We start from the raw sequence: 17,357 nt of genomic DNA, 5'->3' as shown, positions 1-17,357 counted from the left end.
TCAGTGAGAGATGTTATGGGACATAAGTTCTAGCTCTGCTGTACACAGGCTTGACAGAGGCTGTAGGTGATACACTCTGCTTGACAGTGTCTCTGGGCTGGCACAGATAAGGATCTGACTGTGTCTTGGGCAGATTCTGAAATTCACCTGGATCAGGCTTTTTACATGTCATTTGATACAGCCTTGACTGTTTTCTGTTTGGTTTTTATTGTTGTTGCTTTGTTTGTTTTTTTCCCAAAGCCCCAGTCCAGAACACACTTTAGATGTTTCTAGGATATTACAAAATTTAGGTGAAATAGCTTGGTTACTTTTAATTCACGGCTGAGCAGCCAAAACCTTCCTGTGTCAGCTTAGGCTAGCAATTTATCAGTAATGCAGCCATTGTGGTGAAGCAATAAAAGAAAAACCTTTACAATATGCACAAGGTGTTTTGTTCTCTTTCCCCTTATCAGCACTGGAGAACCACTTATCAGATGCTGCCTTGGATCAGCGCCTTGGGGACCCTGCAGGTGTGGCCAGAACAGGTGGCCTTGGGCAGGGGCAAGCTGCCATCTTGCAGGGCTCTGGGACCATGAGGAGCTGCCCTCTGACGAAGAAGGAAAACCCTGGCAACTGCCAGCACTGCCCTGTGCACACAGCAGCTGCCCCTCGCTCCTGCTGAGCTCAGAGCCATGCATGCTTCGTTTTCCTTCCCTGTGGCCTTGCTCTACGCAAGCACATCTGCCGCTGTGGTCGCGCTGCTCCCAAGCGCCCTAATACTCCCACCCATGTTCTCTCTCTGTGCTGTGTGGAGGCGGGGAGCAAATGATCAGTTTGCTCCTTTACCACCTTAGAAAACAGACAACTAGACCGATGAAACTTATAAGTAATACAGAAAGTGGCAAGTGGCTAAACTATGGCCCAATGCTCCCTTCTTTACTGGCATTAAATTAAGAGTGACGTCACTGAAGATTGTCACTAGACTAATCAGAATTATTTTAGTAGCGTCATTCTCTGTGAATGGAAACAGGAAGTGGAATATATTAATCTTATAACTCAAATTCACACTTCTTTTAATCTTTCTCAGTGGCTCTGAAGTTAGAAGTGTTAGAGACTCAAAAAAAAAAAAAAAAAGGCTAGGCAAGAGTCTCTGTCAGCCTACAACCACGTGAGTCAGGACTGACCCCACTGACATCAACAAAGCAAAGCTGATGCGTAGCTACATCAGAAAAAAATAATGATCTGCAACATGAATGTGGTGATGCAGGTTGTGGCTAAGATTCTAGGAAAAACAGATTAATTGAAGTCTGAAATTCCACCAGCTAGGTCACTGCAGTTCACTGAAAAGCTCCCAATTTACAAATCTGAGCTATGTCTTTGCTGGACTTTTGGCAGATGGATTCTGCTTTAAGTGAATTATTGACATATAAATTCACCTCTGCTGTTATTGTGCTGGCAACAATATCATTTGGCACTGACATCTCTTACCCTGTGGATATTAACTAAATTACCATCAGAGCCCTTTTAATTATCCATATTCTCATTGTATAGATTGGGAAGTGAGATAGGAACTACAGTGTCTCACTGAAGCCATACATTAATGCTTTTAGGCATTATCTGTGAGGAAAATGAAATTTGAATGCATGCATTTTTCCTTGCCATTAAATAGACATTTGGATTTTATAAACTCTTTTCTGTAAGAAATGTCCTTGCTTGGGGAAGAGTTCCTGTGAATTTGCACTTGTTTTTTGCCAGCAGAGCCATCAGGAATTCTAAGTGGAATATTCAATAACAATAATACACAGCATGGATTGGAGCCTGGATGAAGACATCTACTTTCCACTATACCATTTTTGAATAGTGAAAAGTATCTCTCCTGTACGCTGCAATTTCAAAAAGAACATAGATGTTCACTTTCATACAGTAGATTTGGTCCAGCTGGGACAAACAAACTTGGAGAATGAAAAAAAGTGTCAATTTTTAGCTATGTAAGAATAATGAGGTAAATAATACACAAATGATTTTTACATCTAAAACTTTCCTCATTTCTCCAGAGGGTTTTGATTTGAACACATAGCCTGAGCATTTCAGAACAATCTAAGGGATTAGGTATCTACATTTTATCATAAACAGATAGGATCTTGAATTTATCTGAGCTTTTTCAGGAAGCCCAACCTACAGGCCAGCCATTGTTATTGATTTCCTTTATCTTGAAGTGGATCTTCAGCAATGCAGGGAGGTACTACAGGAAATGATGGTATAAAAAACACCCATACATACCAATGTAAGTTGGTCCAAGCTATGGCTTTCGTGAGCAGTGGTGGGATATTAAGAAGTATAAAATCTCAAGGCCAAATTTTGTGGAAATTAAGCTCTTTGCACAGGGTCAGGCCCTTAAGTTAAGTTTACCACCAGTCTGAGGTCTCTTCTCCTGCCTCCTTGGGGTTTGGCTGCCTGTGCGGAGACCAGTGCTGACACAATGTGGCTGTGCCTGGCCTTGTACCTTGCTGATCCTGACATCGCCTTCCTGACTTGGCTTCCTGGCTTGACCTCAGACCTGTCTCATCAGCACAGATTTGTCTGGTGATCACAAAGCTGTTGGCCAGTGCTGGTTACCATCACTGGACCTGCTCCGTGCGCCTCACTGGGGTGCTGTGGGGCTGTGTGGCTTCTCAGTGAGGATGTTACCCAGCCTGCCTGGCTGTCACCCTCAGCTCCTGGCTCTCCGCCCCTTGCAGAGCAGCCAGCTCTCACGACTCCCTGACACACAAGTTAAATTTGACTCAGTTTTGTTGCTTAGTTTTAGTTTTCATTATTCTTTATTTGAAATAAATTAAAAGCCCCAACAGAATTACCTTTCCAGCCTTTCTGGCATGTGAAAGGTCTAGAAATGAATCACAGAGTTCTTTTTTTCATGAAGCTCAGTTCCGCTTTTATTCCAGTGCTGTGAAATTTCACATTCTGTTGCACAGGAACAAATCTGTGGTGAAATAACTTGCACTGCTGTTTGCATACTTCTTCCTTCATAATATGTAACAAGGTATTACAGAAAAAAAATCCACACGAAAACAAAACAAAATCCAGCAAATGGAAACCAAGAAGGGAAGAGAACATACTTTTTTAGAAAGGAAGGTAACAGTCAAAATAGTGACATACACGGTTCATAGGATCACAGGACAATTCTGGTTGGAAGGGACCTCAGGAAGACTCTAGTCCAACCTTCTGCTCAAAGCAAGGTCAGCTATGAGGCCAGACCAGGTTGTTTGGGGGTTTGTCCAGTTGGGTCTTGAAAACCTGTCAGGATGGAGCATGCAGAACATTTTAGTGCAACGTGCACCACTGCTTGGCAGTCCTCATAGTTCAAAAGTTCTTCCTTATATTAACTCTGACCCTTCTCGCTTGAAGTTATGCACATGATTTCTTGTCCTCCTGCTGTGCACTTTTGTGAAGAACTTGGCTCCATCATCATAATACCCTCCTTGCAGGTATTGCAAGGCTGCCATTAGGTCCCCAAAGTCTTCTCCAGGCTGAACAAGCCCAGCCTCCTTAGCCTCTCAAGTTCCCCTCTCAGAATGTGAAATTAATTGGAAGCATAAATAGGAACAAACAGGAACCCATGAAAACAATGAAAGTGGCTCTTTGTAATGGAGAAATTTGTAATTTACCACAGAGGGATCTACTCACAAGAATTCCCATATTGTTTGTGACCACTGTATGCTCATCCTCCAAGTATAACGTCAGACCTACAAGTGTGCTGCAAAAGTGTTGGTCAAAATCTTTCCACTACACAGACTTGCTAGAGGGAGATTTTATTGATGGAAAGAAAGTTTTTTTCCCTATGAAACTGGACAACCACCATAACCAAACATTCCTCCTGGTAACTGAACAAAAGTGAAAAGATTGTGAGAGGAAGGAAAAAAAAGATTTTCCATAGCACTTTAACTCTTTTCAGAGGGTCGAGTGCCCACCGCTACTGGGAACTACGCAGCCATTGCAGGGACTTGCGCAGGAACAGGTCCTTGAATTAACAGCTGTACTTCTGATCTGTGCTAACTTCAACCCTTTCAAAATATGGGTTCTTTTGCTGCCATTCTTATTGTTTGTTCTTTGCTGATTTGTCAGTATTGCTTGCTGGTTTGTTGTTTGACTTTTTTAAACTGGCAGACTGAGAGCCCTGGAACCTCTAGCTGAGGCCTCCAGGTGCAGTTAAGTAAACGGATAAAAACCTTCTTGCCCTATTGACTCTGCAAACGTAACCACACTCCACACTTCAATCATAAGAAGCAAGGCTAAAGGCTGGTCCTTTACGTTGTGGAGATGTGAAACCTCATCTTTCAATCCTCTCTTTCCTCCCTGCATATATAGGAAAGATTTCATCAGCGTTAAACCAATGGTGGCTAGAATTTGGTTCTTCATAGGCACTTGAAGTAATGAATCTTCAAATATCTGAAACCCCATACTGAAATTGTAATGAAACTGCATGACATATGGTTTTACATTAGCACATATATTTTCCAAAGAAAATAAAAGCTGAAAAGCTTAAGAGCAGGTAAGTACCCCACCACATGAGGCAAACAATTTTAAGAATTGGCTAATCTCAGGGGTATGCTGAAGGGGAACTTGAGTCATTACTGAAACACAGGAACCATCATAGCAGCATAAATTACACCATGAAATTAGAGACATTTTCCACCCTCCATCTGCTCCTTTGTCAATCACTTCCATGTGTGATCATTTTCCATGATCTCCATGTGTGTGCGTGCTTTATTCACTTTTATCACAGTACTGATTTAAAAAAAATATCCCTTTTGGGGCTCCTTCCCAGCTCAGCTTTAAGTTTCTACTAAAACTGGAAAACAAATGACTAGGTTAAGAAGGACTTCAGCCTTCCTCCTGCTAGTACGTGTGTGCCCAGCACGTGGGCTAGCTAGCAAGCTGTGACAGGAGGCAGTTCTGTGGGGCATCCTCAGTAATTTTGTCAGTCTGTCATGGTCATCTTTCTTGACTGCATGTTTGGTTGCTGACATTGATTTATGTACCATACCTGATTTAAAGATACGTGTTGAAGCTCCGCTGATTTCATTGACCCTGTAATAAGTTATTAGCTCCATCTACTAGTTTCACTTTCGATTAGTATCTGTGACTTTTGGGGTATTTCCTAGGTACAGACTGGGGAAGAATTTTTCTTTCTTTCCCCTTTAGGTTATCCGATTTTGCTTTGAACGTGCTCGCTCAGGCATTTTGACAGTCTCCATTTCACAGGAAGTTCTGTAGGTGATCAGCGCGCTGCTCTTTGTAGCAGAACTGCACACAGCACGGTCTTTTGCTTGGTCTCCCTCACGCTTTCGTAGGCACAAGCAACACCTGAGCAAATTCAGTATGTCTGTTCGTGCAGTTTCACTCACAAAGCAGTAAAGAATGGGATCGGCAATGCAATTCAGACTTGTTAAGGCCTGTGTGATTCTGTAAACCTTATACATCAACTGCAAAAGCTGTGGGTCAGTGGTGTAAGGTTCTTTGATGCTGCGAATAAGCAATATAACGTGATAAGGAGTGAAGCAAACGATGAAAGTAACTGTAATATTCAGAATAAGTTTCCTCACTTTTTTCTTTTCTTCATCTACTGTGGCTTGATTACACCTCACTACTTGGTAGATTTTATGGTAGCAAAACATGATGATTATCAAAGGGACCAGGTACCCTGAGCATATCCGGAATAAATTTATCCATGCCTGCCACCATTCCAGGGGGTATTTATCATAGCATAATGTATGATTAGTGAAATTGCAAGGATCATTGAATACTTCTTTGTTCACCAGTATGACTGAATTCAAGATGCTTTCCAGAATCCAAACAATTATGCTGACAATCAATGAAAATCTTCTTGTGCGCAAGTGCTGGAGCTTCAAGGGGTGAACTAATGCCAGGTACCTGTCAATAGAGATGCAAGCAAGGAATGCAGTGCTGCTGTAGAAATTCATATACATAAGGAAGGCAGAAATCTGACAAAGCAAGGCAGAGAGCCTCCAGTTATCTCCATTCCAGGCATAATCAATCCACAGGGGCAGAATCAGAGAGTACAAAAGGTCAGCCAGGGATAGGCTGAAGATGTAGACTGCTAGCTCATTCTTTTTCCTCACCTGAATGCAGGATGCATAGAGGGATATGGAGTTGATGGGAATACTGATTATCATCACAATGCTGTACACAAATGGAAACAAATACTTATCCAAGGTGTGATCATCATGGCACTTAGCAGTGTTGTTCATTGTCCACTCTGAGTAGTATCTTTGGGCTAATTCCAACCTGGATGCAATAAAAACCCCTCTGTAGTCTGATGGGTGGTCATCTGTTAGTTCTTCAGAACCTGGTTGGTAAGATTCCAGCCTTCTGTTACCAAAAAGGAAAAATGTCAGCTATTATATTTTTTTTTTTTTAATGGGCTTTTTGGTGTGTGTCTTTTTTTTAGAAGAAAGAAGCAGTGTTTGTAGGAGATCAAAGGTTTCAAACACTTCTGGAGTTAGGAGTGCATAGGAAGAGGAACCCAAATGTCTAAGATGGTCAAGAGCAGTTAGATGCAAGTTTCTGTAGCAGAAGCAGGATGAGTAGTTAAGACACATCCAGAGGGGTAGGGTCCTGCAATCCCAGGTCTCTCTTGTGGGAGAGTCGAAGGAGATCAGAAAGTGCACCACAAATAACAGAAGTGCACTTTCTGTTATTCTGGTGAGCAGAATAGAGTTTTGGCCATAAGAATACGGCATTTCTTATCCTCAGTAACCTCCTCCCCTCTAAGACAATGGGGAGACAAAGATAGAAAGACAGGGATTCAGGTACCGCTTGATGTTGGAATCTGCTCAGAAGAGAATGTGTGGCTAGTATGTCTCCCTGTTGTGAATCACTCTCTTGTCTCACTCTTGCACCTCTCTGCTTCCCCTTCCCTCCTTTGTATGTGATCCCTCAAGAAATTGCCACCAACTGTGCTATTCCAGCAAAGCTTACTGCATGTCCCAGGAATCCTCACGTGAAAGTTGGCAGGCTATTGGGTTCCTGCATGCACAGGAGAATCTGCCATGGTGTCACTTAGACTCATGTGAGGTGGAGACTCTCTGAGTACAATTTTTCATTCATTCACACTTCCTTCATCTAAGAATTGCAGTTGCCGTTCATGAGTTTATAAAACCATTAGCAATTAATTATCTTAGGCACTACCAGGGCGGTGGGTGTCAACAGCTTTAACAGGAAACTACCAGTAAAATGGCAGCCCTGACTGAAGCAGTGGAACTGGAGGAGTTGTGTGTGTGAGCCTTAGAAGCATTTAGAAGAGCTGACCTTTAAGTAGGAAAGAGTGTACAACCATAGCGATGAGACAGCTGGAACTCACTGATTATATCACAGCTCTGACACTCAGTAGTTCTCTTCCCCAAAGATTTAATTGTTACGTTCAGGAAATACAAGAATGGGGAATATTTTTTGCGGTCCAGTTCTACTGCCAAATATACTAACTACTTCAGAGACTGCCTGTGATAACTCATCTGTGGTTTGAGTCTAGCCTGCCAGCAGACGAGGTGAAGAGGTTGTAGAACAAGTAGGTTGCAAGATAGCACTGTCTACAACTGTTCCCACATAGCAAACAACTCAAAGTGAGGGAGGACAACTTGGGTGCAGAGATTTTCCCATGTGGTAGGCAAATTCATTCTGCCTTTTATGAGTTTGATGTATGTGTGTGTGTAGGTTTGTGGGTTTATCAGAGAAACCCAAGTACGTTTATTGTCTCTGCTGAGAGGTTATTATATGGATCTCTTTTCCATAAAGAACCCCAACTTTCATGCATATTCAGGAAAAAAAGGAGCAATGACAATACTAGTCAGAAAGCACATATTTAATTTTACCAGCCACTGCTTTATTTGATCAAGTTGGCTAACTTTTCACAGTTAGAGCTAAATTCATTCACAGGTTTGAAAGACAAGGAAAATTCTTGAGAAGGACTTGCCAGTTTGGTCCACTGAGCAGCTTTACTTACATATGATGACTAAGTAAAAAAATGCAGTGTCTATATTTAAGACAAACACAAGATATTTGCTTTTCAGTGTGGTTTAATAAAACCACAGAGTAAATAGGGCATTTTAAGCTTACCAATATAGGTAAGTATCATGAATTAAAAATCTAGCTCTAGCAATTGGATCCCAGGGTTTTGATGACCCACTGTTCACCAAAAGCAAAGCAAACATATACAGACTGACCAGATGAGAAAAAGATAAAATACCTACCTCTTCTTCTAATCATATTTTAGCATCTCTTTTCCTATGACAGGTCTCTTCATGTCTAACAGGGAAACATGCCCTTTCAGAAGCATGTGTGTAATGTAGAGAGTGTATGAGGCAGTGTTTACTAGTCACATGACTGAGAAACTGGAATTCCTTCTCCCTCCCCCATAAACTCTTTCTCCATTGTTAGTGGACTTGTTATATTACAGACTCATCATCCTTACAAGCTCCTGACTTGTCTCCATGTTACTCACAACAGCTCCTCTCACAATCACCTTTATCAGCTCTTTCATATTTACTCACAGACCAACATGCCAATTTCTTCATACCACCCACCTTTTTTACTTCAGTTTTCTCTTTTTCGCTCATTGTTTCTAAAAGTTTTGCTCTGTTGATCTCACTGATCATAAGGTAAAACATTTGCCCTTATATTGTACTTGTCTGAATAAACCACATGTTCTTTGGGGAAGACCTTGCTTTGCTCTTCTGCCATCTGCCTTAAGGAGCTAATATCTTAAGATATAACGGCTAATGGCAGGTTGGGACACTGAAAGGGGGATTCAAAGTATAGAGTTGAGTCCACATGAAATTTGCTACCTGGGCAATTTTTTTCTGTCCTTCATGTCCACAGGTCACTGTACCCCATGATTTTCTTTTATTTTTAACCAGTATCATCAACAGTTTCTACGAACAAAGCCCTGGAGGCTGTCGAAAATTCCCCAGGTAATCCATGTGTCAGCTTTGATGACACACTGATGCTACTTATACAAGGACACGCTTTCAATAAGAATAATAACAAGCAGTGTGTCATTCTGACATGTACTGATGACCTGTACTGAAGTGTGTCAAAGAGCCAGCAATGAAGTATACCACAATGCATGCTCCAGTTTCTTGCACAGAAACATAAAAGCAGAAAGCACTGTTCTGCCCTGATTCCAACACATTTCATTACAGTTACTTGGGGCCTTCTCCCGGGGAAATGGTCCCTATCATAATTCCTTGCTTAGCTTTTTTCTGATAATTCAGACTACGTAATGCAAAATGATTTATCTTACCTGAATGCATGATCTGAAGCATTCCCAGGTTGTCTCTCAGCTACTGACCGTACCTGCTGGTTTTGCCCAGGAGGATGGTATTGACTTACAGCTATCCTAAAACACAGTGTTTGATAATTTTTCCCACTGATTGTTATTTTTTTTCCTAAAAAACTATCAAGGAATTTCTGTTTAATAGTATAGTCTAATGGTTTGACTTTCATGGTCCAAACCCATTGTGACTAATTCTGTAGACATGTGACTTATTTCATAGACTTGTTTTGGTATCAGATGCATCTCAAATGAAAAAAAAATCTCAAAGGTAATTTTTTCTTTTAGTCACATTATTCAATGATTATTATTGTCCTTGTCTCTGTCATTTTGCTACAGAAAACCTACTGTACAAGAACTCTGAAAAAAGTCAGTCAGACATAAAATTTAGAGAAATGGACTAGCAAATGCTATGCTTCAAGTAATGTATGCACACAAGCCTGTAAAGGAACCTAGTGAAAGTTTCTGGGGAAAATTAATCATATATTGTATTTATATTGACGCATCCCTACAGTACCCTTTTCAGATTCAGGGAGCTTTATGTGGTCTCTCCATTTATGACATTTTGAAAGTAACAAAGTCAGTATAAATTTATACTTTCACAAGCTGAAATACAAACTGATATTCCATACTCTTATCCATAAACAACTTTCTAAGGGAAGAATGGAAGAGTCTCTTTTATTTTTCAGATAAACTAATTCTACCATAGTTTGAGAAATTAGGAAAGATGAAGAAGAGTGTAAGGATTTGGTGTTATTAACAGAAAAGTTTAGTCACTAATTAAAAAAAAAATAATCTTCCATTACTAATAAACACCAGTTTAATTTTGGAAACATCTGCAACTGACACATTTCACCCTTTATTTCAAATTAAAGTTCATGAAAGGGCAATTTGCTGTAAGCAATATTCATTATAATGTGGTAAGTTTTTGCAAGTACTTTGCTTTTTAGATAAGTTTCAGGGGAAGAAAACAATGTTAAATGAGCTAGTGCAGTAGCTGCTGTACTGGTGCTATTGTATATCAGCCATAAGAAGAAGGACAGACAGCTTTCTTGATTTCTTTTTTCTCTCAAAGCAATTTCAATGAAGTAGATTGCTTTGTGTTCTCAAAATAAGTTATAGTTCCAAGCTGATTTCCTCAAGTACAAGGATCTGATCTTTTTTCCTTATGAGAAGATCTCAAAACTTAATTCTGAAAAACTTCACAGTTTAGGAGCGCTGAAATATGCCTTTCGGTATCATGGACATTTTTGCTTAAAATGAACAGCATTTTTCTTCATGCTTCTAACACTAAATTTCACTCACAGGTCTCCATGAGATTCTGTAGAGACTCAAACAGGTCTAAAAGAGCTCAGTCTTTTTAACTCTGAGATACACTTTTATAGAGCATAAAAATTCTGTTAACATGAGTGAACAGAAAAAAAAGCTATGTTTTTTAGGATGTAGACCATGCAGGAGAGTATTATTTTGCTGTATCTTTATGTGCATCATGTTTTCCTCTTTGCATACAGAAAAATGCCGTACAAAATATTTTCATGTACATGATACTTGGTATTCTAAGAAGCTACTTTTAGCACACCTTCTTTTTCTGCTAAGTTTTGAGCATTGTGTATATTCATATAAATAGTGCTGAGTATCTTGTTAGTGCCATAAAATATTAAAGAACAATAATAGAAGGGCTACTGGAACCCCCTGTGAGGCCTGAGGCATTTTTTGTGGTGAAGAGAGGACAGTTCAGAATCCTGGAAACTCACCCCAAACACTGTTCTTCATCCTCCCCCCCATCTCCTAAACAAAAGGTATTCTGATGATGGCAATACCATTACAACAATAAATCAAGCTGGCATGTCTTTCCTAACTCAATCTTTCAATGTCATTTGCCCTTTTGTCTTATGTTTCACTTGTGCTGAGAGTAAAATACTCCTCCTCCCAAAACAATCTTTCCCAGCCCCTTTTGAGTCCCTCCTTTTTGTTGTATCATGTCAGCATCACATTAAGGGAGAACCAGGTTGAAATCTGTACCAGAACATAAGCTGTGTATCTGACTTCTTGGATTTTGAATACTTACCTAGGCAGCCATGTGTCCCCACGTAGCAGTTTCACTGCGATGCCATCAGTAGTGTAACCCGTGTCTGCTTCTGAGAAGAAAAACTGCTTCATCAGATAAAGCAACAGGAAGCTGCTGTTGGATACACCAATGAGGCAACAGCTCACACGTCTCATTTTTTTTTTTGGCCTCTTTTTGTTTTTTATACCCTGTTAATCTAAACTTATCCATGGGAAAAAAGGCAACATAGTTACATAGAAGTATGCACAAAGGATGGTATTAACCTTGGTAAATCTAGGAATACTTTTAGTAAATTCATAAAAGTTTTACTGAAAATATTGCCTAATTACACGAGTGGAGTATATTACAAACCTCTTATCTAGGACACAATACATTCTGCAGAGAAACCACTCCACAGAAATAAAATACTGTAGAGTATATGTGTATTTATTTGTGTTTACTTGTATATGTTCAAAACATTGGGTCTTTATTTGACTGAAGGACTTGTCACTAGCCTTTCCCAATAAATTTATCACAGAATCAAACAAGAATCCACCTAAGAAGAGTCCATAAAAATAGATCACAACGACTTTAGGAGTTTGTGCCAAAAGAATTAATTATTTTCAGAATTTGTATTACTGTTTTTTCCTGTTCGCTTACTGATGGGAGGAAGTTTGTGAACAGTTCTAGTTAACAAAGGACAACAGAATTTTATGCACTGCAACAGGTTATGTATTTATATATTTTTATATAAACTGAATCTGAGGCTGGATGTGGCTTTCACAGGAGTGATTCTTTTAACAGATAATTCCATTGAATTAGGCAGGTGGAAAATTGTTACATGAGCAGAGTTTCTCTTTTACCTCTGTGATCAGAATAATTTACTGTGTGCTCTGAATTTTGTCTTAAATTCTGTTTGGAACGATTCAATTCTGCTTCTAAGAAACTGGGTACAATTTAACTTTAAATGTACATCTATTGGGTAACACATAAACTGGCATGTTTGATGATTCAGATGCTAAAGAGAAATGAAACTGATGAGCAAATTTAAAAGCTCTAAAATAGGACATACTGACTTCCTTGAGAACAATACCAGGCAGCTCTATAATATTTAACCACTGGATGCAGAGATTTGGTTCCTTCTTTTTTCCAGCCAGGGCACGACTTTTTCATCCACAGCTTTTCTACTGATGGGCTTGTTAGATTAAGCCTAAATTATCAAATCATTCTATACTTGTATCATAGCCCCCTTCAGTTTGGTGAAAGGGAGGCTTTCCAGCCACTTAGATTAGATTAGAGTTAGATTAATTTCTAAAATAAATTTCAGTCAAACTTTTATTTTCACTGAGAGATAAGTTGTTAGACAAAGACCTGTTTTATCACTTTTAACCTGCCTTTTCCTAACATGGTACCTAAGAACAATGTCTGGTGAGCTGGTTCTGCTGTTCTGTTGAGGATTCCTATACTTCACTGAAGAAAAAGCAGTTCTTATCATTATTAGAAATAGAGAAACACAGTTGATACATTTCTACAGTTCTTCACTATAACAACTCATAGTGTGACTGAAAAGATCAAAGGAAGCAAGAAGGGAGATGATACATTTACACATTCTGGAAGTAAAGCTATATGCAAAAGGCAACTCTTCACAGTGTCCATATGGAACAATTGAATTTCTTATGCAAGCAGCACATTTTTTCCAGGGTTTTTTTTGAGATCTGGACATACACAGTATCTCAAATCAGTCAATCTCAGAACACCAGGTGTTCTTTGGGTTGGCTCAGATTAAAGTACTATCAAGAAAGAACAACTGAAATAGAAAAGTATTAACGGTGGAAAATTATCTACAAAAGAAGCAATGATTAAGTCCTCAATAATTTTATTGGTTATATCTGGGCTTACAAAGGGTCCAGATCACATGTCCTTGGGTTACAGACACAGGTGTAAAGAAAAAAACCAGGTAAAAAGCAAAGTTGATATTCCTAATGCAGAATAAAAGTACTCAGAGTCCCACCAAAATATGCTCTTCTTTCCACCAACACAATGTTTTTCTATAGTAACTGAAAAGGGGAGGTACTCAGCACATCACGAGTTTTGAAAGCTGACACTTTTAGGCTCCTATGAGTGAATAAGAGGCTGAAGCCTTCTACCTGGAATAAATTGGTGCATTAAGAAATTATCAAAATTAGTCAATTAATAATTCATGATGGTTTTGCAAACCTTCCAGGTGTGCAAAGCTGTATAGTCTGCTGGAACAAATGTGAATGATGACAATAATTCTACCTCTGTCATTGACTCACAGTAGCCTTGAGGAAGTCACTCTGTCCTTCTGCATGTAATAATGACATTGTATAGCTCATTTGGGTGTGAGCAGGTTCATTAGTTAATGCTTAATATTGCTGTAAATTGTAAATTGTTTTGTGAGTGTTTGGTATTGTTATTAAAAAAGAAATAAACAGGAAACGTCAGCCAGGTAATGTCATCACTGAGACATTAGATCCCTCAATGGCATGGACAAGAGAGGCAGTGGCTCGAATAACAGCATTCTTTATGGACGGAAACATGCAAAACCTGGTCTTTTCCACAGCTCTAACACACTGCCTGCATGACATCAGCCACTGCATCTCCCAGTGTCTCCTTCCTCCTGTAAGCACATGGAGCATCACCTCTGTCAACACTGAGGTCAGCAGGCAGTTTTCCTTTAAGGATTTTTTATAGGTTAATCAAGGTGATCACCAGTCTCCTGATTACTTTTCCTCTGAGACAGATCCTTTCATCTGCTGGAGCCTGCGGGAACACCCTGGCTACCCTCACAGAAACTTTTGGCATGTGGCACAGCACCATCTCAGCTGGTCCTGTTTTTATGCAGCTGCCCTGCAGTGTGCCCCACGAAGGCTGTAAAACAGAAAGGCTTATTCAGCCCTGCTAGTGGTACAAGTCAAACACATTCAGGATCCCTCTCTGGGGTCGTGCTGACGCAGTTGCGGATCTAACTGGGGCCGACGGGGATTCTCAGTGAAGCCCGGGAAACAGCCAGCACCCTCTCCGGGGCAGGGCCTCTCCGGGCCTAGCCCTGTGTCCCAGGGCCACTCCCTGCCTGTTGCCGTGCAACCAATCAAAGGTCTTTCTCACAATGCGGCGGAGTTTTCTCCTTCAAAGTGCCCATTTTTGCCTACTTTACGAGGGATCTAGTGGCAGCCTGAGAGCGGGGCAAGACCAGGAAACTGGCTGCAGCATGCTCGCGAGGCCTGGGAAATGAGAGATTCACCATTCCTCTCGCAGGAAAATTGCCGTGCCTTTCCAGAGGCCCCGAAAAAAAGGTCACTTTGGTGTAGCTCTCACAACCTGGCTGCTCATGCTACGCTAAACGCAATTTCCCTGTGTGTTCCCAGAGAAACCCTGTCCAGCCGTGATGCCCGCACCCGCCTCGCCTCAGGGCCCACCAGCTTTCCACGCCCAAGATGGCTCCACAATAGCTTCACTAGCTATTCCGTGCCCAATTCCATCCTGGCGGTACGCTTCCCACCAGCTCTAACTTGCCTTGCCCTTTCTCAAAATGGAAACGACTAACTTCAAGCACGGGGCGGGGGACGTCACCCGTAAGGGCTGAAAGCGTTCTCCTCCTCTCGCCTTTCCCTTGAGCAAAATGGCGGCGGAGGGTGCTCAGGCCCCGCCCCAGGTGATTGCCAGGGTGTGCGGTCACGTGACACTCGGGGCCGGGTGGGGGCGGGTTGCTGTAGGGACGGGACGGGACGGGACGCTGCGGGCGGCGCGGAAGAAAACAGAACGGAACGGAACGGGTGTTATGGGGAGCGTGGCTCTGCTGTGGGGCTGGCTCCTGCTTGGCTGCAGCTGGGGCCCGGGGCTCCCCGGGGTCGGTGCCGCTGCGCTCTCGACGGCCACCTACGTGCTGGACGATGCCGGCGGGCTGGGCAGGCAGTTCGACGGGATCGGGGCTGTCAGCGGCGGCGGGGTGAGCGGTGCCGGCGGACGTGGGGGCTCCTCCGGTGCTGTGGTGCGGGGCGGCCGTTGCAATGGTCACTTGGGCGGGGGATTCCCTCAGTGGGAATGTTCGGTGGCCTCAGTGCGGGCCCTCGAGGTTTCGGCGGGGCCTGGGCCGGGGGGTGTCTCTGAGGGGAGCTGTAAGGGCTGGCTGGGGCAGCTCTGAGGGGAGCCATGAGAGGTGGGGGAGAGGAGAACTCTGAGTGGAACTGTGAGGGCGGAGGGGGTGGGGGGACGTGAGCGGGACCCTGACCGGGGGTCCTGGAGGCCCTGGGGGGAGCTGTGGGTAGTGGTCCTGGCTGCGAGGAGAGCTGGAGCTGGGCCCAGCTTTGTGCCTGTCCCCTGGTGAGCTGCGCGGTGGCTCTTTCTCATCAGGCTGCTTGGAGTGCCGGGCACCAGCCACCTACTCAGTGCTGCTGGAGGAGAGCTAAGCCAGGGTGGGATTTTTCTGTAGAGGGAGGGTCTTTCTAGCTACTTGTCTCTATGATTTTTAAAATGCTGGATGAGCTAACAACGAGGTGTATGCTTTCCTGTGGTCCAACCATCAGAGTTGTGAGATCCTGTGAGTTCTTATCCATACTTGGACTTTGAGTTGCTTTCCTTGACCTCCTGCCTCTGTGCCCCATGAGCTCCTGTTGCCTTTGGTATACAGTGAACCAAAGCAGGGAGATCTGAGTACAGCAGAACTGGTGCTGGGAGAGAGCTGCACTTTGCTTGCAATAACTCCTTGAGATGTCTTTGTTTCTCTATTCTCTGGACTTTCTTTGCAGTAAATTTCAGGTAACTGGAGTACAAGGCAATTGCAATCTACGAAACCAGAAATGTGCAGCTGAAGGGTTACAAAAGAGTTTTTGTAGGGGCTTAGCTGAGTTCCCAGTGCTATAATTATTTTTGTAGGTTTATTAGCTATGTGAAGGCCCTAGACTGACAAACTGGGATGTACTTACGTGTTTGAAAGTTAGGTTTTCATGTTTTCATGTTTTCTTTCCATTTTAGGCCACATCTAGACTCCTGGTGAACTACCAAGAACCTTATCGCTCCCAGATTTTAGATTACCTGTTCAAGGTAAAGTTGGTTTCACTGCTAAAATAATGTCTAATTTCATGCAGAATTTCCTATTGTGTAACGCTGGAGCTCCTATAGTATATTCAGTACTACTTGAAATTAGACAAAATCCCATCTTGAAAAACATATACTTTTAATGTTGATTTTTATCAGAACCTTAAATTTTAGGTGTTGATTTTGAAAACCAGCATGTTGTTCAGGAGCCTTTTTCTTCAAGTTATTATGGAAATTCCTTTTATGTTTTCACAATGTTTTAAAAAATATGTTTTCAACATATTTTGGTCATCCCTGTGGGCTTAACAAAAAACTATTTAATGATAAATAGTTTTTGTGGCTAAAATGAGGGGTTTAGGTGTTCATAGTAATTGCAGGAAGTGGGTCTTTAAGACAGTTTTGATTTTTTTTTTTTTTTTTTTTTTACAATACAGATAGATTCACATAATGAGAAAATGACTGTGCCTACTGCATCATTTCAATAGCATATCCATTCCAAACTAGTCTCAAGTGTAAGTATAGGCACTCTAGAATGTGAGAACGTTATTGGTTTGTAAACTCCTTTAGTTAGCAAGTGTAGCCTGTGGAGTTAACCAACTTAATATATGGTAAGATTATTGCACTGGACAGTAATAACTTGTTTTGCTTTTGGCACTGTAAATTACTCTGCTGGAAGAGGATGTCATGTCACTTTCAAGTAGTGTAATCCAGATGGCTGGAGGCAAATAATTTACTGTGTCATTTAAAGAATTGGTTTTAAAGGGTAGAGTAAGGCATAAGGTGTGACTGGGGAATCAAAACCTGTGTTTTTTGGAGACCGAAGCTGTGTGTTACGAGTTTTCTGAAGGAACGAATAGGCATGTGGAAAAAGAAAATCTAGCTGAGAGATCATGATTTTTCAAAGAATTTTTGACATGTTCTATC

The 17,357-nt window shown here is 41.6% G+C and overlaps 2 protein-coding genes across 6 annotated transcripts in view; one reads left to right on the top strand and one right to left on the bottom strand.

Annotated features, from left to right (window-relative positions):
• Nucleotides 1–2,790: 2,790 nt before the first annotated feature.
• Nucleotides 2,791–11,448, bottom strand: GPR65 (G protein-coupled receptor 65). Of its 2 annotated transcripts, XM_074868553.1 has the most exons (3): nt 11,397–11,448; nt 9,299–9,394; nt 2,791–6,369 (listed from the first exon to the last, which is right to left on the bottom strand). In XM_074868553.1, the coding sequence occupies exon 3, from the start codon at nt 6,246–6,248 to the stop codon at nt 5,178–5,180; it is 1,071 nt and encodes a 356-aa protein (XP_074724654.1). In that variant the 5' UTR covers nt 6,249–6,369; nt 9,299–9,394; nt 11,397–11,448; the 3' UTR covers nt 2,791–5,177. The 2 variants fall into 2 exon arrangements, with proteins under 2 accessions (XP_074724654.1, XP_074724655.1); XM_074868554.1 differs by lacking the exon at nt 9,299–9,394 and having other exon boundaries at nt 11,397–11,440.
• Nucleotides 11,449–15,118: 3,670 nt separating this feature from the next.
• The window catches only part of GALC (galactosylceramidase), a 40,751-nt gene continuing 38,512 nt past the window's right edge, over nt 15,119–17,357 (top strand). For all 4 annotated transcript variants that reach the window (XR_012628939.1, XM_074868550.1, XM_074868551.1 and 1 more), the window contains exons 1-2: nt 15,119–15,345; nt 16,371–16,439. Coding sequence is in view for 3 of the 4 variants with exons in the window: in XM_074868550.1 (XP_074724651.1) it covers nt 15,178–15,345; nt 16,371–16,439 (237 nt within the window). In the remaining variant the exon portion in view is untranslated. The remainder of the gene's footprint in view (nt 15,346–16,370; nt 16,440–17,357) is intronic.

The sequence above is a fragment of the Strix uralensis genome, chromosome 4, assembly GCF_047716275.1.
Source record: "Strix uralensis isolate ZFMK-TIS-50842 chromosome 4, bStrUra1, whole genome shotgun sequence".
In the NCBI taxonomy this organism is placed as follows: domain Eukaryota; kingdom Metazoa; phylum Chordata; class Aves; order Strigiformes; family Strigidae; genus Strix; species Strix uralensis.
This window is presented reverse-complemented; position numbering and strand designations above follow the sequence as displayed.

Coding starts and splice junctions, on each gene's coding strand:
- GPR65 (XM_074868553.1), bottom strand. CDS start 6,248: ATGAACAACACTGCTAAGTGCCATGATGATCACACCTTGGATAAGTAT.